The following is a 23,298-nucleotide window of genomic DNA, read 5'->3' on the forward strand; positions in this document are numbered from 1 at the left end:
CAACCAGACACCTGAGTTCTGGTGTCCCTTGATCCACCTCAACCTCTGAAATCAGAGGCTTAACGAATAAGTGAATTCCAAATCAAGCTGTTATACTGATCAAAGTGAGGTGCCAGTTTAGTATTGGGCAAGTATTTCCTACCAAATCTACCACAACATCAGCCACAAAATGTGTCCTTCTAGGAACCTTAGTTAAATGCTCAATAATAAATTGATATCATTGAATATATATATATATATGCATATATTCAATGGCTGGTAATATAAATGTAAGGTAGAGCTTTTGTCCCTTGTATGTGAGACCCTGAGTTCTATTCCTTCCCTGAAAAAGTAAATAAATAAGCAAACAAATAGGAGCATGGATTACATTCTGATTTCAAAATCATTAAACCACCAAAATGAACTTCACAATTTGTTTTGGGTAATAGAGCATTTCTCTTAATACAATGTAAAATGTTCTCTTTGCTTCTTAGACTTCTGTATAGAACCTGGTAACCAATAAATAAATGGGCCTTTAATTAACAGATGTATATTGGATACATGGACTTCCTAACAGTCACATCACTGTAAGTCACTGCTACCTAAAAAGAGAACTTTGATAAGATGAGAAAATTAAATACTCATCATTTCACCAGCCTTTCACTTAAAAATGTATCTTTAAAATAATAATGAAATTCACTCTAAGCAGCATGTACCCAGTACATTAGACCTTGGTCCAGTAATAAAATCTAAAATTGCAGTGTCTATTCAACAGTTTCAAAGGCTGTCATGTGTTTAAGTGTTCAGTATCTGAGACTATAAGGTGTAAGGTACTAGTTTAGGAACATCTGGCAGCATCCTTGGGGTGTACTTGAGTTTCCTATTAGCTGGGAGATAGCATCAGCATCTTTGCTGAATGAAAATGTAGATCCATTTAACAGTACCATCTCCCTTCTTTTGCACCACCAAATTAGCTGTAGACCTGCAGCTGTTTCCTGGCACTCAACCAGTCCCTGCATGGTGAATGGGAATGAAGGCCAATGGAGTCAACTTTCCCAAAGAAGTTCCCATTAGAAGAATCCAGCATCTGCTCGCTACATAGAGTTACCCCTAAGAGTTGTTTTGTCCAAGTCATTGTAATTAAAATTGGTACATCTCATCCCAGGTACTACAGGAGTAGACATCATATAAAATAATTAAAAGACCAAGAAAAAAATACCAGATGCAAATGGGATGGGTTTGGGGAGGGGTGGAGGAGGGAGAGATTAGCCATGTTTGTGTGGATGAATAGGCACCTGTGAAAATGAGAAGTAGACATTGAGTTGTGTGTCTTCCTTGATTACTACCCATAGTTTTTAAGACAGGGGTCTCTTGCTGAAGCTGAAATTCTTGGATTCAACTAAACCGAGTGACCAAATGAGCTACAGTCCATCCAGTACTGGTTTTACAGAAGCACTCCTAGCTCTTCTGTGTGAGCTAAGGATCTGAACTCAGGGAGCAACTGAGCCTCAGTTTTACACATCCAAACATTGACAACGTTCTCTGGAGAAATTTCCACCAGACTCGTTGCTCTCCAGTGAGAGTATCACATCCCAGACTATTCTCTTTGCCTCTTTGTATGAAGGCAGAACTGCATCCACTAAATTTAAGACCCTTTTCAGGGGGGAAACATAGGATAAAAGCAGATGAACTTGTAATTATCCCTGACTCTGAAGACATTTAAGAGGGATTACATGCTTGGTGGACAAAAATCAGTCACTCGGGGAAACTGAACATACAAACTCAAAGTGAGTGTGAGTGTGAGTGTGCGTGTAATTCCTTCAAAAGTTTAAGCCAGACAGAATCCCAGCATTGACACACAAGGTTGTTATGAAGTACCACCTCTAGCTGAGTAGCTATTAACACTTAATAGCTGCTGGGAGAGGCTATTTAAGGGTATGACTCCTGCCCCCAGTAGGTCAACTATACTGAAAATAAACAAAGTCAAGAGTATGTAGGCAACACTAATTGAACTCAATGGGTTGAGAAACAATGACACAAAGTCAAGAAGTAGGAAATAGTGGTGGTCTGAGAACAGTTGGTGGAAAGCTAAATATGACCAAAATACATTGTACAAAATTCTTAAAGAACTAATATTGTGGATGAGTTACTCACATGACTTCTCATATAATGCAGTTGGCCCGCTTCCCAGGGCAAGTTAAGAGTAATAATGGCGGTGTTCAGCTCCACCTTCTTGCCTCTTAGCCATGAAAATCTACACAGAAATGATACTGCCACTTATCCTTGAGGATACTTAAAGATTAAATGGGAAATTAACTGCAGCCTGGACTGCCTCTGCTCTTTCACATGAAGGATAATCTGTGAGACAGATCTGCTGCCTGCCTCGTTGTACACTAGAATGGCAATCATTGTCTTCTTAGCAGACAATCCCTGTCCCCATGATCCATGGCCCGCAAATGACACTGAGTTCCTGGTAATTTAAGAGAAACAACTGCCTTTGCTGAGTTAGTCACCAGTCAATGTCTGTTTCTCCATGCTATTTACACCTTTCTATTTCACTCCCCCTGGGGCCTCTCTAGCCCAGACCTGGAGCACAGTGACAGTGCACGGCCTCATTATTTCCCACCCGGATTACTGCAGTTTCTTCCTGAGCTTGCTCTTTTCCTTCCTGCTAGTTAAGACTACATACATGCATCCCACTGTTTCCAGAAGGTCAATACACTACATGTGATAGCCTTCCAAGGCTCCAAATTAGCCATTGAAATAAATCTATATTCAACCTAGTACCTCAAGGGTCCCACCTACCTTCATCTCCCCACAAAACTGGAAACTTGCTCTTTCACAAATAAGCAGCCATTTCCCTCTTCGGCATTTAATTGATTCCCTTTCTTTTGACGAACCCTCCCTTTGATTAGGCCAGGACATTGATGATCTAATCATTTCTGAAAAAAGGCTCCATGGATAAACCCAGAAGTGTGTTTTACTAATTGTCTGGTTGACACTTGAATTATCCCATCACAGAACTGTAATTTTGTAAACAATAGTGCCTTGGGTAGTCCCAAAAGTATGTGAGATAATAGTAGGTGACACACATATATAACCTTCTTGCAGTAGTTATGGGTTTATTTTATAGTAAACACTAGGAAAAATAGAACCAAAGAATGCCTATGATAATATAGGTGTTATTATCTGAGATAAGACAATATTTACTTGTTTTTTTAATGGCTGAATACATTAAATAAAAGTATTAAGTACAGTACAAATCATTGATGAAAGGAAAGCTGATTTTTTAAGTCTTTAAAAGTGAAATACAAAGTGGTATACATCTGTAATTCCAGAATTTAGGAGGCTGAGGCAGGAGAACCAAAAGTTTAAGGTCATCTTGGCTTACATAATGAGACCCAATCTCAAGATTCCTAATTAAATAAAAAGTAAAGTTAGCATAGGAAATACTGTGGAAGGGGGACAATGGGAAGGGGAGGAGAAGGGGATTAACACTAAGGATGCTTGGAAATGACATAGCATATCATCATTCTATACTTACCTAAAATCGTGTGTGTGTGTGTGTGTGTGTGTGTGTGTGTGTACATATTGTATTCACATATATATGTGTGTGTGTGTGTGTGTGTGATGCTAGGCTACTTGGAGGGATAATACTCTACAGATAATATTCCAAGAGCCATAGAGTATCTAACAAAAACTTCAGTACCAGGCATGAAAAAAGAAACCTCCTTTATAGTTTGTCAGAGGAGTACAAGAGAACCCCAAACAATAGGCTATTGCTATTGACATTGGTTGCCTCCTAATAGTTAAAAGTAGGTCTCTGTTGCCAAAGACACCATGTTCTTTGGACATAAGACACACAGATTTTGGCCAGAAAGTCTTCCTGAAGACAAGCTCTCCTAGTACCAGAAAGTGATATGCAAGTTACTAAGGCTGTGAAAACAATCAGCTGGAACACCTCCTGACCATAACAATGATCAACATGACAGATGATTCCTAAAGGGGAAATGGTAGTATTTATATATTGGTGATAACCAATAGCTGTTCATATGAACTCAAGGCCCACTGAACAGGAAGGAAAGCATGCCTGGTCCCATAAATCTAACCAAGGAAACATGTTTGTTGAGTTCATGAGTCTTAGAGGAGAATCTGCTACCACCACTTTCCTAAACCAGTAAAATCCCTATGAACATTCTAAACATTCATCCTTCTACCCACAGATAAGTGTAGATATCACCCTTCATGCGAGAAGCTGCTTTTTGCAACAGACAGAAATCATTACAAAAAGCTACCAATGGTCAAAATGCAGAGAACAACTGACCTTAGGGTACGTTGGGATGCCCATCACCAGTTGATAGATCTGCAATACAACTCCTAAACCTAAAACTCAAGGAACATTGTGGAATAGAGGACAAGAAGATTGTAAGAGCCAAAAACCTGGAAACATGACGGTCTTGCTGAATAACCACACAATGGTAAGAGTGCATCTTCAGGATGTTGCAATGAGAAAATAACTCAATCTGAATTTCTCTTTTAACTTTTCTTCTTTTACTTTTTCTTTATTCTTTTAAACCAAATCTCACTTTGTAGCATAGGCTAGCCTCAAACTCTCTATCCTCTTGCTAGAATCACAGATGTGCCATCATGCCTGACTTCATTCTTCCCTGACGCTTTTATAGAACTCAACTGCACCTTCCGTTAATCAGGGTGGAAGACAACAGCCAAGGGATCCTTGCCTGAAAACTAATTTTATTTACCACATATTGAAATATAGTCAATCATGTATCCTATATTATCTTTCCCTTTCTTAATCTGCTAGGGGCTATTTTAATCATCACATGAGCAAATACAGACCACGTTCATGATGCATGCTTTGGATTCACTCATACCTGAAGTAGACTCTCATAGGGGAAACTCGTTTATCCACACAGAAAACATTCACTGAAAGCTTCATATACCAGACATATACCAGTCTCAGTGTAGAAAAAGGAGTAACAATATTCTGTGACAATGTCAGAACTAAGTACTACAACATATGCAAAATTCCTGGCACTGTTCCTGATCCACAATAACCATATACATCAGTTCTCACTGTGGTCCCCATCATCATCATCATCGTCATCATCATCATCATCCTGGCCATGCTCATTATCATTACCATTATCTTCGGTCTTTGCAAGAGAATGAAATGCTGCTAGCTGTGTTTGCCTCCTTACAAGTCTCTGCCCCCTTAATGCATGAAGATATCATTTTGGTGGTTTTAGTTTAGTAATTTCATTCATTTTGGTTCATTAAATTACCAAATAGAAGGGTTTTTTGCAGGGAATTATAGGCCCAGTACAGAGAATTATAACACAAGGTTGCTGGTGAGAGTGGGTAGCTAGAGAAAGCTCTCTAGGGATACAACATTTGGCCTGAGGTTTCAGAAGTGAAGAGGAGTCAGTCGCAGAAAGACTGGATAGGAGATAATTTAAGGAGGAAATTCAGGTTTTAGAAAGGTCTTTTAATAAGCAGGGTTTGGAAAATGGAAAGGTCCAGAGGAAACTGAGGAGAGGTTATTCCAAACAAGGTTGTGGGCAGGCTAGCAAATCTACTCCACAAGGCTTTGCAAGCCACCAGCAGTACAGACTGCTTAGCCGAAATGATATGTCATAGAATACCAGTGATTAGGAAAAGAAGTAAATAAACCACTATAAAGGCACTGTCATCCATCCAACTAAGAGGACACATAGATCGAGGGTGGCAGAAGAAAAGAACAGAAACAAAGATTCTAGGTATATATATTTTTAGAGGTCCAGTAGACAGGACTTGCTAGAGAATAGAATGTGTAAGGTTGAGAGGGGGGACATGAAAAATAGGACTGTATTTTATAAGATGGTACCATTCTCTGAGATAAGGCAGTCTGGGAAGCACAGGTTAGGAATGCAAAGTCCACAGGTGTGTGATGGTCTTTGTGCTGAAAGGGGGCCTTGAGGCACGTGAGTAGAAACATCAAGGGGGAAACTAGGCATACACACTCTTAGAAATTATTGCATTTACATGGCACTAAAGGGCTGCTGAGGTCAACCAAGAAGAATCTACAGAACCAAGGGTTAAGAGGTGTGGGCTTGTCAGAGTTGGTGTGGTCTTGCTGGTTGAAGTGTCACTGGGAGTGTACCCAGGCTCTTAGTCTCTGCAGATCAGGATGTAGCTCTCAACTACTTCTCCAGCACCACACCTGTCTGCTGCCATATTCTCCACCATGAAGATAATGAGCTAAGTCTCTGAAACTGTTAAGCAAGCTCCCGTTTAAATGCTTTCTTGTCTTGGTCATGGTATCTCTTAACAGCAATAGAACAATGAATGACTAAGACAGTAGGGAAGGAGAAGAGAAGGGGAAGTAAAACAGAAAGAGAAGGGGTAGGAGAAAGGGAAAGGAAATATCCAAAGACGGAGAGCCTCATTCCCTTTTTTGTCTTTGGGATAAAATGGCTTTGGAGAGCTCCTTGGTCTTTGTACTGCCATCCACGACCAGTGCTGGTATATTTCAAGAAAGTAGAATAGGAAACTGAATGAACCAACAAGAATGATGTTCTTGATGGTGTTATGAAATAGCAGAGTCAATCCTGGAACTTCTTCATTTGGTGAGAACCTATCCCTCTAACAGTCAGTGCCCATGTTGTACAAGGAACTTCTACCAGAGTCTTGGCAAAATGAAGTACTAGTATCTTAAGGCATACTCAAAAGGCCATAAAGATGAAGAACCCCTCATTGTGAAAGTTGACCCTGGGAAGCAGTAGCCACTTATAAAGTGAGGTAAATGAAGATGTCATCCTTAGAGCACTCTTTCTAGAAATGAAGCGATAGCTAGAAGAGATGGGGGCCAGGGAGAAAATATGTGATACCGAAGCCCATTTACACACAGATGAGAATATTCATGTAGAGAGTGAAAGACCAGTGGCTGCAGAGAAGAAAGAATGCCCCGAAGTACAAAGAGAGCCTGAGTGTATGTGGGAATGCTTGATTCATTGAGGATCAGGAGGGTCCCAGAGGGTATGGAGGCAGCTAGCCTAGCATAGTCAATCACATTAGACAAGGTTGTTCTGACTATGCTTTCCCTATGAGTGTTCAAAATGCAACCTGTCAAGACCTACCTGGTGTGTCCCTCCAGGCCCTCTATGAGGGCTGTTTCTCTCTTCTGGCTGTTTCTCTCTACTATATTATGTCACTGAATGTCTCCGAGCCACTGGAATGGACCCTTAAAGGACAAGGACCATTTCATTAATATCTCGGTATCAGTACCAATCATGGAGGCTGACTCATGTGTTTATAAATATACTAAACTGAAATCAAGTCTCAGTGCGATAAGGAAGACAGTGGTCTCTCATTATTATTCACTAATTCTATTTTTCATGTATTCTGTTATTTGAAAATTTTATCGAGATCCCCCTCATGGTCAATATTTGTGGTATTTTTGTGGTCATTTAGAGACATGAGGCGAACAATGGGGGGTGGGATCCAGTCACAAGGCACACCCTCAGCTGAAGATCAGCCAAGCTGTGCTCTGTCTTCTCATTTCAGCTTTCACAGTGTAAGCATCTGTGTTATTTATGATACATCTATGATCTCACTGCCCCAAATACCCAAGCATTACCTGGAAGTGCTACCTAGAAAAATAAGAGATGACTTCAGAAAATAAGGAAGGACTTCAGAGGAAAGCTGGTGTGTGGAAGGGGTTTCCTCCAGGCACGCGTGCCAGGGCTATAGCCAGGGGTTCAACGTGAAAGGAACCAGCAGTGTAAACCCAATAGGGTGACAGTCTGTCCTGATCACTTGATGAGACCAGAGGTTGGCAGGGACCTGACCCTGGGCTTCCCATAGTGGCAAGGATTTTTATTTGCTAATTTGGTATTTGGAGCAACTTTGTAGAACATGATAATTATTGTAAATAATGAAAAGTCAATTGCATTTCCTTTTTTCCTGTCATGAGAAGAATTATGGAAATAAACTGGTTTGATGAGGCTTGGGTGCACCTCATCTCCCCGTAGCTTATCACATTGTTCATTTGCTGGAACCAGGACTCAAGGAATGTGTTCTAGGAAGGAAGTGGCTTCTTAGGTATAGATCATATTCCTTGAAAGCTGTTTGCCTTAGTGACAAATTAGGTATCCTGGAGTACTGTAACCTCTCCCCTCATTCCGCCATCAGAGATGGTGCCTGATGCAAAGGCAGAGACACAGGGGAGAAAAATCTTTTCACCATGTCTTCATTTGAGTTCCTCCAAGAAGCTGAACCTACAGTGAGAATTTGTAGTTTGTTTGGGAAGTGCAAGAAGCACCATTAGGGAATTAGAGAAGAGAGCCACAGATGGAAAGGTTGCTAAGAAACCAATAAAAGACACAGCATCAAGTGAGTTATCACTGTGAGGAAACTGAGGCCCTGCCCAAAACATACGCAATGCTCAGGGAATGGAGGTGTTGATGCACTGTCTAGCATCAGGTAGTCCAGACCTGTAATGCTAGGGGCTGAGGCAGGAGAGTGGCAAGTTCAACGCTTAGACTGGGCTACATAGTAAGACTCTCTCCATAAAGAAGTTAGAGAGCGCTGTAAGTGATAGAAGTAAGACAGTAAGGTTGGATACTTGTGTGTGTGTGTGTGTGTGTGTGTGTGTGTGTGTGTGTGTGTGTGTGTGTCTGTTGGATACTGGTGGTGGCAGTCATATACCAACTGTAACCAAGAGTGGGATTATTTTTATGGGGAACCTGCTGATTTAGTTACTTTTCTCAAATCTGTGGCTAAACCACCTTTTAGAAACAGCATAAGGGATGAGTTGGTTATGTTTGAACCACTGTGATCAAAAAACAACTTGTGGGAGGGAAAATGTATCTGGGCACCGATTTCAGCGAGATTGCAGCCCATCATGGAGGAAAAAGCACAGAGAAGAAAGCATGTGTCCGAGACTCCTCATACCACAGCAGACCAGGAAATCAAACAGGACCGGAAGCAGGAGTCAGGCTACCACTTCTGAAGCCCACTGTCCTTTGTAACCTACTTCCACCAGCCAGACCCACTTCCTTAAGCTCCACAGCCTCCAAAAGAGTGCTACCAGCTGGGGAGAAGGCTGTACAGAGAAGGCTGGGAGAAGGTCCTTATGAGCCCATAAGGACCAGTGTAGACTCAACCCCAAGCAAGGAGGAATTATTTGTTTTAGCTTATTGTCCCTGCAGGTTCAGAACACATTTGTTGGTCTCCATGCATGCAGGCAGGACATCATGCAGCAGGAGTATGTGACAGAGGAGACTCAGGTTGGGCAGAAAGCAGGTGTGGTCTGAGTACCAGGTCTGAATCCGCATCTCTAGCAATGGATTTCTCGCAGTACATCGTAAGTATTTGACTCAGCACTTGTCTTGATGGCCAAACTGTGACTCCTCTGAGTGCCCATGGGGACTTCGCACTTCTCCATGTGTCTGTATACAGTACCCAGCCCCATTTCTGTTTAAGCTCACTCAGTAAGTGTTCAGAATAACCAGATGGATGACGAATAACAACACAAGGCATCCTGACAGCCATGGGAAACAGTGGTGAGGGTCAAAGTGGACAAGGACTTGCAGAGCTCCCAAACTCCAGCCCCCTGTGGCTGTCTGGTCTGCCTCTCTTTATAACTGGGGCTGAATACAGCACTCACTGCCTGATAATCTGGCATTCATGTGTCTATAGAAGTTGTGTTCTCAGCCTGCCAGAGAAAGGAATCAATGCGTCATAGTCTCTCATTAATTCAGGCTCAGAGGAGGACTTCTGAGCTGAGGCCCCAAGGACAGGACAAGCAGGGAGGGGGTCCTATTATAGTCAAAGGAAAAATACCGCTATGTTACAATACCTCTGGACACGCCATGAACAAGGCGACAGCCGGCATGGGGGGGAGGGGATGCTGGCAATCTTTATTAGGCCTGCTATGTTGGACCGACAGCTGCATGCTTCCATGAATCATTTGAAGTTAGGAGAATATGGACACACTATAGCTTTCCGTTTATTGATTTGATCACTCCAAATGCATAAATTACCATAGAATCAAGGGCTGAGTGACAAAGCCAGAGAAAAAGATTCTTTCAAGTAAGAAATTGAATATGCAAGAGCCATTGCTCTGCAACACACCTCCCCTTTGCATAATTGGTTCTCATAACCAAAGATGTCATGAAACACTTCTCTTTTCACAACTATATGCTTTTTAGCTCCTACGAGTTCTACAAGAAGATCCAAATGTCCTGATAAAGTCCAGTGTTCCAGCCACATAGCAGTTTTCCATTATAAACATTTGCTAAATCCATTGTGCAGTTTACGAGTGGTTTTAATAATCTTTAAAATGAACTTTTAGTAGCCTCTACACCATTCCTGGAGATACTATTATCCTGAAGAAATAAACAAACACCTCATCTATCACCTGCTACACTGGTCATAATGTGACCACCATTCATGATACCACCCTGAAGACACCATACCACACATCCCCCTCAAGCCAATATCAAAGTCTTTTGGCAAAAGACCAGAGTTTGAATGTATCAAGCCTCATTGGCTTTCTGTCTTCCTGGGGAACACATCCAAAACTCTCAGCATCTAACCCAGCTGCCAGAGAAGCAACATTGTCAACATCACAGAGCGAGAGCCACCGTCATCGGGTACAGCTGTAATTACACCTGCAGCATGTGCAACCCAGCCTTATGAAACTTTTCACGGTAGAAACAGAAATGCTGAGTACGCTATGCATATGCAGGCCAGGCCTAGGTCATAACAAAGCCACTGTGGACCCAGGAGCTGAAAGCGGGGCTTCAGCACCTTTCAAGTTCAATTCTCAACATCTACACGGCAACTCATATGTTAACAGCAGCTCCAGAGTGTGCTCTCTTCTTGCCTCCACAGACACTCAGACATCCATGCAGTACACAGAAATGCATACAGGTAAAAGCCCATACACAGAAAATTAAAACAAGAAAACAGGGGGTTCAGAAGTGTACAGTTAACAGTTAACAGCCCCCAGGCCCTGGCTGAGTGGGTACAGTGCTTTCCATGCAAGGATAAAAACACCAGTGTCCACTTAAATGTCTATAGTCCCAGCACTGGGGGTCACAGGGGATCAAAGCCATTCAATCTACAAAATCACTGAACTCTAGGCGCAGGGGTGCTATGGAAGAAGATATCCCAAATTTCACCTCTAGGCTCCAAGAATGCTTACACAACAAGCAGTCACACCTATACACAGGCACAAATACACACACACACACACACCCCAGTGGGACAACGAGATTGTTCAGTGGGTAAGGGTGATTACTATCAAGTTTTAGTACCTTAGTTTGATCTCCAGAACCCATGTCTAAGAAAAGAAGCTCCTCCTACAAGTTGTTCTCTCTGTCTCTCTCTGTATGTACATCTGTATGTGCATATATAATATACACACATGATATAATACATATACATACATATATGACAAATAAATAAAAATTTAATATTTAAGGTACCAAATAAGAATTCATCCCATGGGGGGGGGCAGAAGGAGTTTTCAGGTTGAAAGAACAGAGGGAAAATAATAGGCTCAGTGGGGTTTGGGGTGTTACAGTGGCATATGGGCATCCTAAGATTCTTTCAGCCCTTAGTTACCATGGTTACAGACAACATAAGAGCTGGCTCTAGTACAGGACTGCGCTAGGGGCCCTCTCGCCCCTGCCTTACACCCCTCCTATTGTCACTTTGGGTGGAGCATGATATACCCAACAGTCCCCACCTCTCGATCCTGCTCAAGTCCACAGTGACACTCAAAGATACCGTCCTCACACCGTTCTGTTCCTGACTTCCCTCAAAATACAAGTCACACGAGGAATGAGCCAGGTGTGTGATTCAGAAATCGTGGGAGCCCTGACGCAGCCTCCTTCCAGGAAACCATTTGTTCAAGATTACAGAGACGATGCAACAGTTTGTCAAAAGAGTGCTTACTGGAAATATGACAGGGGAGTGGTAACAGTCCTCCTCCACCAGCGTGTCATTGTGTGTGCCTGTTACCCCAAGCACGCTGTCCCTGACATCTCAACGAGCTACCCACTCATGTCTCAATCACACGATTCAGATGGTATCATCACGGATATGGACACCCCATTCCTCAACATTTGGTTGCTCAGACCAGAGACTACCCTGCTACTTCTGACTTTATTTGAGAACACTGACTGGAGTGTAGAGTTTGTTTTAGGGTATTGTTTTTGGGGGGAGGTGTGTGTGTGGAGAGAGAGAGAGATACAGAGAGACAGAGAGAGAGAGGTAGAGAGATAGAGCTCTTTGGAGACAGGGTCTCACCATGTAGCTCAAGTTGGCCTAGAACTCATAACATCCTGCCTCATCCTCCCAAGTACTGGGATTACAGGTATGATCCACTATACATAGCCAAAGGCTGGACTTTCAACTACTAAATATATGAAAAAAAAAAAAAGCTTATGAAGACTCTTCATAATAGGGAAGTTTGAGTTTTCCCATTCAATCTCTGGTTTTCACAGTGAGTTAAAAGGTGTTGTTTTATAGCCTTTCTCCTTTTGGATAATCACTGACATCATCATCATGGTTCTCATAAAAATAGCTCAATAGATACTTTCTTGTTTAATAGTTGTGGGGATGAAGCCCAGTGCTTCACATACACCAGGCCTGTTAAATGTTGGGATTTATTTGGTGGCCAGTGATACAGTAAAACACTAAGGGCCTGTGAAGACTTTCGAGGGACTGGACAAACATCATTCTGCAAAATTATTTCATGAAAACCTGTCATTGATGTTGCTGCCACTGTTGTTATTGGTTTTGGGTTTTGGTTTTGTTGTTTTGGTTTTTTGCTTTGGGGGGTTTTTGGGTTGGGGTGTTGTTTTGTTTTGTTTTGTTTTTGTATTCTGACAGCAGTTTTGTTGTTTTGTTTTGTTTTTTTGGTATTTGGTGTTTGGGATCGAACTCAGGGCCTTATGGGTATGCCAGGCTCTACCACTGGCTCCATCCCCAGACAGGCCTGATTTTTGTCTTTCCTTCAGAGCATGGATTGATACCAGCAGTATCTCACAGAACACACTTTGGGAAAAGCTGGTACAGAATTTTACAGTTTATAAATCATAGTTACATTTATCTCAATTGATTATCTAAATTGCCAAAAATGTTATTGTAAGATGTGTTTTGGGGTGGGGGGTGGATGACAAATAAAGGCTCAAAAGGTTACGTGATTTTTCCAAGTCCACACGCTGGTCTCGTATTAATACAGCAACCTAAATGGACTAAGATACTCAGCCAACAAAGTCAGTAGAACAAGAACTCAAACTCAAACATTGCAATGGCAAACTATGTTTTTTTCTCTGATCTTTTTTTTTTTTTAATCAGAACAGCCTAGATTTCATAAACCTAGACTAAGGGCATTGGGACCCCAGAAAACTCCCAAGAGTGGTGTCGATGCCTCTGCCACAGATCACACTTCCCAGAAACCCGGACTGTGACTCAGATGTATCTCAAGAAGCTGAGAGTTGCTGCAAGCTTCACACAAGCATAGGGCATCCATCATCAATGCCACACTTAGAAGAACTCTGGATGCATCATTTCATTTCATGTCAACTACATAGCAAGCCAAGGATGTGCTGGCTATAATTTGCCCATCTTACAGCTAAAGAGGCCAAGGCAAAATGAAGAAATTTCCTCCAGTCAGTAACAACTAAGCAATGTAACTCAAAAGAAAACCAAAGAGACTCAGTGATCAACAACTCCATTCTCTTCTTTTCTATAGGTGCAGCAGAGGCAACCTTGTAACTCTGATCCTCCCACAGCTGCCATCTGCACAAGGGGATATCTTACCTTGAGTCTAAGTTAAATGATTATAACCTGCATTTAATCTCTTCTCAAGCCATTCTAATAATGTATATGCTGGACCAGAACTGACCTAAGTTTTTTTGCAGTGAGAAATGTATGCCTTTAACCTAAAACAACAATCACAACCAGTAGATTTGGGTTATGGCTCAGGTTGGTCTGCAGATAAAATAGGTAAAAAAGTAAGCCATCTCCAATTTTTAAAGAAGGGAAATAAACTAATAGGTAGGAATTTTTGTCTTTAATATTTTCCTCTTGCCATTTCTTCAGCTATTTACCTAACTTCTTTTTTTAGTTGGCAACGTTGGTGAGTGTTCAATTATCAAGTATCACAACTAACACCCAGCATCTGTTTGACCTACGAGGTTCATATCACATTAAAATTATGGGGCTCAGTAAACTACTCACTGTACTGAGTTCAGCCCCCCAACATCCATATGAAAGCTGTGTACGACAGCACACATCTATAACCCAGGACTAGGACTATGAAAATTCCTGAAGCTTCTGACCAGTCAGTCTGGCCCAAATGACTTCCATTTAGTGAGAGACCCTGTCTTCAAAAAAGTAAAGAGATGGATGGATGGATGGATGGACGGACGGACAGACGGATGATACCCTCTAACGTCCACACGCATTCATTCACACATGAACACACAATAACTCATGCACAATACATACAGGTTAAATCACAATATTTATCTTTATCCTACTAGAATATTTTGTTGTAATTCAGGAGACCGCTAGCCTACTTATCTACATAAGAAGCTTATTCTCTGCATAGTATACTTGTTTCTGGCTTCTGTGTCATAATTACAAGGACTGGCACTTCAAGCCTATCTACAAAGGCCACGGTGAACTTTCAAGTTCTCCTTCATCTGAAAGAAAAATCTCGTTGTGTCTTCCACTATCTATTTAATAACTACAACTCCCTACATTGAATGACTGGGTAAGGGAGGAAGAGAGACTATTTCACAGAGGCAATAGCAACAAAGAGCAGAACTCTGTAAGAACAGGGTGAGGACAGAGAAAGGAAGGAAAGAGGGAGGAGGGAGAAGCTGCTTGTGGTGGCTGCTTGTGTGTGGTAGCAACAAACCCTGTTTACTTACACTGAAGCAATAAAGCCAAATTTATACACAAAATCCCTGACTCTACTCTTATAGTCCTTAACATCCACAATTCCACGCTTGCAGTCATTAATGCCCCTCCTCCTCCCCCCGCCTCTCTGTCTGGACATGGTAAAGGGAGAGCATTTTCTTCATGCCCATTCCTTCTTTGGCCAGTGGCTGTGGCCCTCACACCTCCAACCTCAAGCAAAGGACAAAGAAAGTCAGGGTTCATTGCCACTCCATGGCACCCAGTTCCAGACACTTGGAAGAATAAAACAGAAATCTCAAATTTTGTCCATAAGCCCTGGATAGATGTTCTGTAGAGTAGATATGAGGTCTCTGTTCTCCCAATTCTGGGTGACAGTAAGTGTCACAGACAACACTAAGCTGCTGTGAAGGACCCAAAGGGTCAGAGTTCAGAATAAGATGATTCTTAAGGACAGAAATAAGCCAGGAGGGTATAAATCAATACAGTGACCTTACTCCCAATGCCACATTTATGTTCCATAGCAAAGCCTGTGGATGGGCCCCTAAGCTGATCTAACTCAATGTGAGCCACTCACTAAGTGCCCTCTTAACAAAATATGAATGATATTTAACAAAATGATGAAAAGATATCATCATTTTTATTCAAATTTCTGCTTTCACCCAGGGACTAAACTGAAGCATCTTAATTGGCTGTGGCCAAATGGCTTCTTTCTGCTCTATCATTCAACATTCTCTCTCTCTCTCTCTCTCTCTCTCTCTCTCTGTGTGTGTGTGTGTGTGTGTGTGTGAGAGAGAGAGAGAGAGAGAGAGAGAGAGAGAGAGAGAGATTCCCCATAGACTAAAAGTAAAAAGCAATTCACTAACTCATTGTCTAATAAACAGTATACAATATCTCAGTTTCCATTTGGGGCAAAACAGCACCGTGTTTCTCAAATGACCTAACTTAAGGTGAAGCCAAGGCATAGATATGTTAGGAATGGGATGGACAGCAACCATGCACATGCCCTGTCTTCATTCCACAGAGGAAGAATCAACCATGCTGTAAAGGACGCTTGAACCAAATCTTATCCCAGAAAATCTCTGGGACATCATCCTGCTGTACTTTCTGAACTAATTATGGTGATTTGGGCTCGTTAATAATTGCATTTGGAATGCTGATCTTCTGAAAGTTGGATATCAAATCAGAAATAGATGATTTCCCTTCCAGAAAACCTAAACTGTGCAAATGTGTGTTTGGAAACATGCTAACAAAGACAACACTCATGGGACCTCACAAACTCAGTCTAGCTCCCATCCACCACAGACTTCTTTTAGGCAGAATGGAAGGTGGGCTTCTATAGGCAGACTGAATTCTACATTCTGACTCACGAGGTAACATATATGTCGCTCTATGCAGGTGCAAGCTGCTGAAACAGCCCACAGCTGGAGACCTGCACCTCTCTCAAAGAGATTTGGGAGGATACTGTTGAGGAGGAAGTAAGGGTGACATTGGAACTGATAAAGACCCTGGAGAGAAGGACGGACAGAAGGTATGAAGGAAACTGCCTGAGTCTGCCTCTGCTCCACCCATTTGAAGTTTGGAGGCCCCAAATAAGCAGTTTATCCTTTTTCTACATTCTAACTTTCCCAGCAGTAAGACAAAACTCTAATATCTGCAACAACAAAAAAAAGTTGCCTGAAGAATAAATGACATCGTTTGTTAAAGGTGTTCTGTAAACTGAAAAGCGCTACACAAGAGGTGAAGAAGGCCTTTCTGAAAGTGCAGCTTTTTAAAAGAATCCAGCTCCAGTCCCAAGGTCTTACTTCTCGAGTGTATTAAAGTGCCTGCAAATAGCTGCAGCTCCATTATTAACTCAATACTGACCAGATCTTTGTCTGACTGGCCACACCCACCTGGCATCACTACCTCATACTATTGTCGTCTTTCAGTTCTGGAGAAAGGGGAAAAGGAAAGTGTATGCTACAGGCTTGAGAAAAAGAAAGGAAAAGGAATTATGGGTATCCATTCTGGGACCATGTTATTGAAGACAGTATTCTTCTAGCCTTATTTGTACTTTGTGGTTTGTAGCTTAGAGGATTCTAGAATTTCATGATGCACAGAGTCTCAGGTTTCCTCCAAGCCCACCCATCCACCTGCTCATCATCCATCCAAACATGAATCTATGTGCACCTATCCATCTCTCCCTCTACCTAGCTCTCCTCCCCCTTTAACCCATTCCTATCTCCGTCAATCCATCCAACTCATCAGCCATTAAATAATGGCTCCATGAGTGACTAATGTCTGCCAGGTACTTCTTGCAGCACTGAAGTACAATAATGAACAGGATGAGGAAGCACCTGCTCATGATCATAAAGCTCACATGCTAGTAAAGGAGGCTGGCATCAAATGTGATATATAAGAAGATGGTTCCCAATTTAAGCAACTGCCAGAAAAACCCTTAAGCAGATGACACATTATAGAACCTGGCAGAGACAGGGAACTGGATTCTTCAAATAGGGCAGGAAATCCCTTTCAGAGGAGGTAACATTTGACCTGAGAGTCACATGGAAGAAAGGAGCCAGGTGTGTGAATACTCATCACCAGCATCTCAAAGAACAAATGCAAAGGCCCTGAGACAAAAAACAACATGATTTATTTACAGAAGAAGAGGAGATGGGGAAGAGGAGTAGGGCAAGTCACTGCCCGTATGCCCAACCATACTACCGGGAGGGTAGTATGATGAGAGAGTCGGGGAGGTACACAAGGTCGCGTCAATGACTGCTCTCTATGGGAAGAAAGTAGGACCTAGAGAAGCTAAATGAATAGCCTGAAGTCACGCAGCTAGTAGCAGTTACAGCTGGCTTCAAAAGCTAATTCTCTTCTGCCCCCAAATCTTGAGTTTTCTGCACTATATTGATCCACTTGCCTCAAGGCATTAAACATCCTGCATTAATGTTTTTGGGGCTTAAAAGCTCTTAACATACTTTAACAGCAAGCAAATCCCAACTAGGCAGGAAGGTACCACTAAATGATTCTGGTGACTTTGAATGCATACCCCTCCTTTTCTAATCCCTCTCCTCTTCATTCTCTTCTTTCTCTTTTTCCCCCTTCTGAGAGGTTTTCACTGATGTGGGATTTCTCTTTGTATGCTGTGAATATGTTTTATTAGCATTAGTTAAGAAAAAGTTTATTTAGCCAATAGCCAGGAAGAATAGAGCCAGGTGGGAAATCCAAGCAGAGATTCAGGGAGAAAGAAGGTGGGGTTTGACAAATGGGGAACCAGCAGGTGGAGAGGTGGAGAGATGCCTTGGTCCTGTCTCAACGAGATGATGGGACAGACTTAGTAGACTTCCTATGGGAGGCCTTACCCTCTCCAAGAAGCAGATGGGAGGTGAGGGGGGACGTTGGGGGTAGCAGGAGGGAGAGGAGAGAGGGGGGACTGGGATTGGAATGTAAAAATGTAAATTAATTTTTAAAAAGGTGAGGTCTAAGAGACACCATCCAGCCACCAAGGAAAAAAATGCCCAAGCATCACCAGTAAGGTACAGGCCTCGTGTCGATAAACAGATCAATAGAAATTGGTTAATTTAAGTTGTAAGAACCAGTTAATAATAAGCCTGTGCTAATAGGCTACACAGTTTGTAATTAATATTAAGCCTCATAGTGGTTATTTTAAAAGTGGCTGTGGCTGTGGACCCACCCAGATAAATACCCCGTTGGGGTTCACTTCTTGCCTAAGAAGCTGGATGAGGCAGTGGCTGAAGCCCACCTGGGCAAGCTGAATGTGAAGCTGACCAAGCTGACTGAGAAGCAGGCCCAGTATCTGGGCATGCCCATTGATGGCCCCTTCAAGCCTGATCACTACCGCTACTGAGAGACAGGACTGCCCTTCACCTTCCAGCTGCCATCCTTGTTCCAGGCCCTGCCTCTCTTCCCAAGAGCACATGTCACCAACTTTGCAGTTGCTTCGCCAGTGTTCGTCCTGCTGGGGCTGGTTACTCTGTCCTTGATCTCTCTTGTGTCCTTCATACTGTTCTAGGTGTGGTGAAGGGAACTGAGAGTCTCCAGTCAAGAGAGAGGTACCTGGGAGCCCTCCACAGGGGACATGAGCTCTGGAGTCTTTGAAGTCCTGAGGCTAGATGTGGCTAGTGGCGGTCACAGGCCCATGCACCTTACCATCCAGACCCTCACTTGGTCTTTGTTAGATCTGTGTGCTTTCCCAAGAAGAAACTACCATAGGGCAGGAGCCACTGGACTTGGAAGGGCCTTCCTCAGAGCTTATTTACCATTGGATCATCTCTTAAATCTCAGAATACTGAGGTTGGCACTTTTGGTTCTTATTTCACAGGGTTAGAATAGATTAAGAGATAACCAAGAAAGGACAAGTGACAGCTAGAGATTGAAAGGGACCAGAAAAAGCAAATAGGCTAAGGTCTGTCACTGCTTTGTAATCAATGGTTCCTATCACAAGCCTGGGTAACAAAAAGATTAATTTGGTTTACAGTGTCTAGAATGTTAAAAAAGGAAAGTGGATTAAATAAAATTTCTGGTGCCTAAAAAAAAAATAAATAAAAGTGGCTGTGGGACCAGGTCAGATGAGAAAAACTCCCTGAGTGATGGGAGACCCATCAGGCAAGAGTCCATCATCCCAGTAGTTTATGAGACACGGGCTAGAAGAATGCTGAAGAGCCCAGATTCTAATCTAGTCCCTCCTCCTACTGGACGTGCAACTCTGAGCAGGTTATTTGCTCTCTCTATTCCTCAGTTCCCTCATTTCTAAAAGCAGGATAATGCTTTCCTCCTAAGATATTTGTCAACATGAATGAAACTAATATATGTAAGGTATTTGATGGGTGTCCGGCACATAATTCTAAGGCACGCCCACTTTCCTCCTGCCTCACAGAGAGACTCTAGTCACCTATACCAATCAGAAATTAAAGGTGTGAACCAGACCACTTCAGGGGAAGGCAGTTTCACAGTGTCCTGGCGACAAGCAAAGGTCAAATAGGACAGTAATATAACATGAAATAAGGATTGTAAACATGGAGCCTGGAGACTAACTACTCTTCCAGAGGACCTAGGCTTAGTTCCTGGTACCCACATGACAACTGAATAGCCATCTGTTACTCCAGTTCCAAGAGGGATCTGTTATTTACACTTCTGGTCTCCATGGATATTATATGCATGTGGTACACAGACATACATAGGCAAGACAGCCATACACACAGAACAAAATAGAGATTTTCTTTTTTAATAATGAAAGCAAACCAGAAGGACACCAGTGAGGGGGGGAGGACTGGGGTGGATAATTGGGGTGGAGGACATGAATATATGCAAAGTATAATGACATATATGAATGAAGATTTCATCATGAAACCCATTCTTCATATGCTAACTAAATTTTTAATTAAAGCATTGTGAGAATAAGTGAATGAAATAATGGACATGAAGCACCTGGCATGCTGGGCTAGCTCATGAAGTGATGCTATTTTTATTGAGATGTTTATTTTTAGCAGCTGTGGTTGTAACTGTAGAAGCTACGTGTATGCTTTCCTTCTCCGTATCAGGCTGTGAAATGTGGGAAATTTGTGAGAAGCACTTGTCACTGGGACCCAAGAATCTATTACAGAAATCAGTTTTCAAACCAAAGCCAGCATCACGAAGACAGTCTCTCAATGTTTCTTCTACTGAAAGTTCGGAAGCTATCGTCCCCTCCCCAGTCAACCCCTGCCTCCTGGGGACATCTCACCCTAGAGTGAGCACACTCCTTTCTCCACACCGGGCCTGCCCCAACCGAATCCCAGTGCTTTTGGACGTCCCTCCTGGATGCTTCTTTCACAAATCCTGTTGATTTTGGGTCACCACAGCTTGCTGATCCATCATCTCTCCATCCCCACGGCCACGGCCTTGGTTAGTGCGCCATTGTATCTGGTCCCCCATAGTCCCATCACATGGCAATGCTTTAGAAACTTAGATCCCATGACTCCATCTAAAACTCTTCGAGGCTTAAAATCAAGACTCATCTTCCTGGATCTGAAACCTGACTCTATCGGCACCACCACTGGGGCTTTGGAGCCAGAGTCTGTAGATTCCCCTAGCCACACACACACCTCACAACACCCTTTCCTTGCCTTCGCTCTCCTTCAGGCATGGGACACTACTTTGAGCTCATCAAATGCAAGCGTTCCTTCCTCTCTGCAACCTTGGTCCTGCAGTTTCCCTCTTCCTATGGCAGATGCCCTTCTCACTGGCTAGATAACTCCCATTCTAGGTGTCAGTCCAGTACACTGCCTTACAAAAACCTCCTGAGCATCCTCTCCCTTGGTCTTTGTCAATCTGCTTTGTTTTGTTTCAAACAGTATAGAAGCCCAGGTTTGACCTGGGACTCACTATAGAGCCCCAAGGTAACCTCGAACTAATAGAAATCCTGACTCCATTGGCATTGTAGGCATGAACCACCACACCCCAGCTCCAGTCTTTTTTATCAGACTTTCTTAAAGCCCCACAGTGCTCACAAAATGTGCTACATGTGTAATTACTAACTCCTCCCCTGAAGTGACTAATTTTGACCCGACACCCACACTGTAAATTCCAAGAAGACACATAGTTTGTCTGTCCTGTTCTGACTATATTTCCAGGACCATGACTGTGCCTGGTGGGAAGCATGTATTTGACAAATAAATATGTCCTGCAAGGATTCAAAACAAAAAGCCAAATCCCACTTCTTATTTCCAGAGATTTGGAGACCAAACAGAAGGCTGGGGCTGTACTGAAGGTGTTTGCAAAATGAAGGGCGAGAGAGCCTCTTCACTGGCTTGTAAGCCAGTCGATTCATAAGACATTCACTCCACAAATAACTTGCTTTCCTGGTTCCAGTCTGGGAAGGGGAAGAAATGTAGTCATTAAGAAATTTAAATGGAGGAACTAAGCAGGAATTAAATATGATCAAGATTGTATTGCCTGAAACTGTCAAAGACTAAATAAAAACACTCTTTAAAAAAGAAATTTAAACACACACAAAAATTTAACCCCAAGACCCCACTCCAAGCACTGGCTGCCTACCTCTCAGTTCAGCTTGTACATAGGCTAAGAGGTGACCAGACACACTGTTTCAACTTCTCCTGTCCCCATGCTGATCATTAAGAGCCATAATAGCTGTACATTAACATCTCCTTTACCGGAAGGAAAAGTGACCTCACATTCCTAAAAGTATACCCCACCATTGTGTGAGTGGGCACACTGTAGGTCACCCCGTGACCCTTTCCCAGACTCAACGTTGTCGGGAAAACCACTCCCCCACATCTTTTCTACAACCTGAGCCAAACTAGCGGGCAGGATTGGTAATAAGACCAAGCAAAGACTCTGGAGGCCCTGTGGGTATCCATTATTCTACATGTCCTACAGAGAGAAGTGCTACTACCCCAGCGACAGCTGCTGCAGATCGCAGCCTTGGATGCTGCCAAGAAACCTGTCCCCCTGAGGACACCCAGGCCATGCAGTGCAGCTCCAGGTCCAGGGGAGGAGCCACCCCACCCGTCTGCCAGAGAGACAAAGATCACCAGAAACAAAGGACACACACACACACACAAAGTCAAACGCAAATACCAACACTTGGTGAAATTTCAAAACAAACAGCCAGCTTGGTATATCTTTAAATAGATTGTGAAACCATCCTAGAGGGACAACGATTATGTGATCTTGACAGGCGCGATCTGGGTTCCGAACCCACTCTGCCTCCGCCCTCCTCCCACCCACGCTGCAGTTGCCAGGCGCATTTCCCAGCCTCCGGACGGACGCGTGCTGCCGGGAGCAAGCTCATCCACTCCTGCCAGGGAGGGACCTGCTGGTGGAGGAGAGCCAGGGTAGCCCCGAAGTAGGCAATACGAACCTTTAGGATCCCAGTTCACCTGCTTTCTTGGCGTCTCGATTGGAAATTTCATTGCTCCGTTGCCCACAGGGGGGAGGGGTGAAATAGAAAGAATCAAAATAATAATAATAATAATAATAATAATAATAATAATAATAATAATGTCTTCAAGATTTACAGCTCTTCGGTTAAAGAGACCAACGGAACAATTTGTGAGGGTGGAGGAGCATTCAGTGGCTCCTAGGGAGCCCCAAAGAAAGACAAGCGGGAAAATACTAGCTGAGGGAAGCGCTGAGCACTTGGGTGTTTGCACCGGTTAAGGAGGTGGCCAGCTGCTGCCCTCGTGGATGAAAGAAAAAGTAAGATCGGATGCTGAGGGTGGTTCCGAGAGGATGAAAGAGCGGGGTTGCTTCTGCAGAAGCGCAGTAGGCAGACGCAAAGCTGAGCAGCCAGTTGCAAGGCTGACGCCGGAGAGAAGCCCACCGCAGAGTCCCTCGGGTCCCCCAAAGGCGTGTTCGTACCCCCTCTCT

At 43.1% G+C, this 23,298-nt stretch overlaps 1 protein-coding gene across 1 annotated transcript in view; it reads right to left on the minus strand.

Annotated features, from left to right (window-relative positions):
- Kcnk10 (potassium two pore domain channel subfamily K member 10) overlaps positions 1–22,856 on the minus strand; it is a 126,065-nt gene extending 103,209 nt beyond the window's left edge. Inside the window, exon 1 of the mRNA XM_051196156.1 lies at positions 22,790–22,856. Within this exon, the coding sequence (XP_051052113.1) occupies positions 22,790–22,841 (52 nt within the window). The 5' untranslated portion in view covers positions 22,842–22,856. The remainder of the gene's footprint in view (positions 1–22,789) is intronic.
- Positions 22,857–23,298: the final 442 nt, after the last annotated feature.

This window comes from Phodopus roborovskii, unplaced genomic scaffold (genome assembly GCF_943737965.1).
Source record: "Phodopus roborovskii unplaced genomic scaffold, PHOROB, whole genome shotgun sequence".
Lineage (NCBI taxonomy): Eukaryota > Metazoa > Chordata > Mammalia > Rodentia > Cricetidae > Phodopus > Phodopus roborovskii.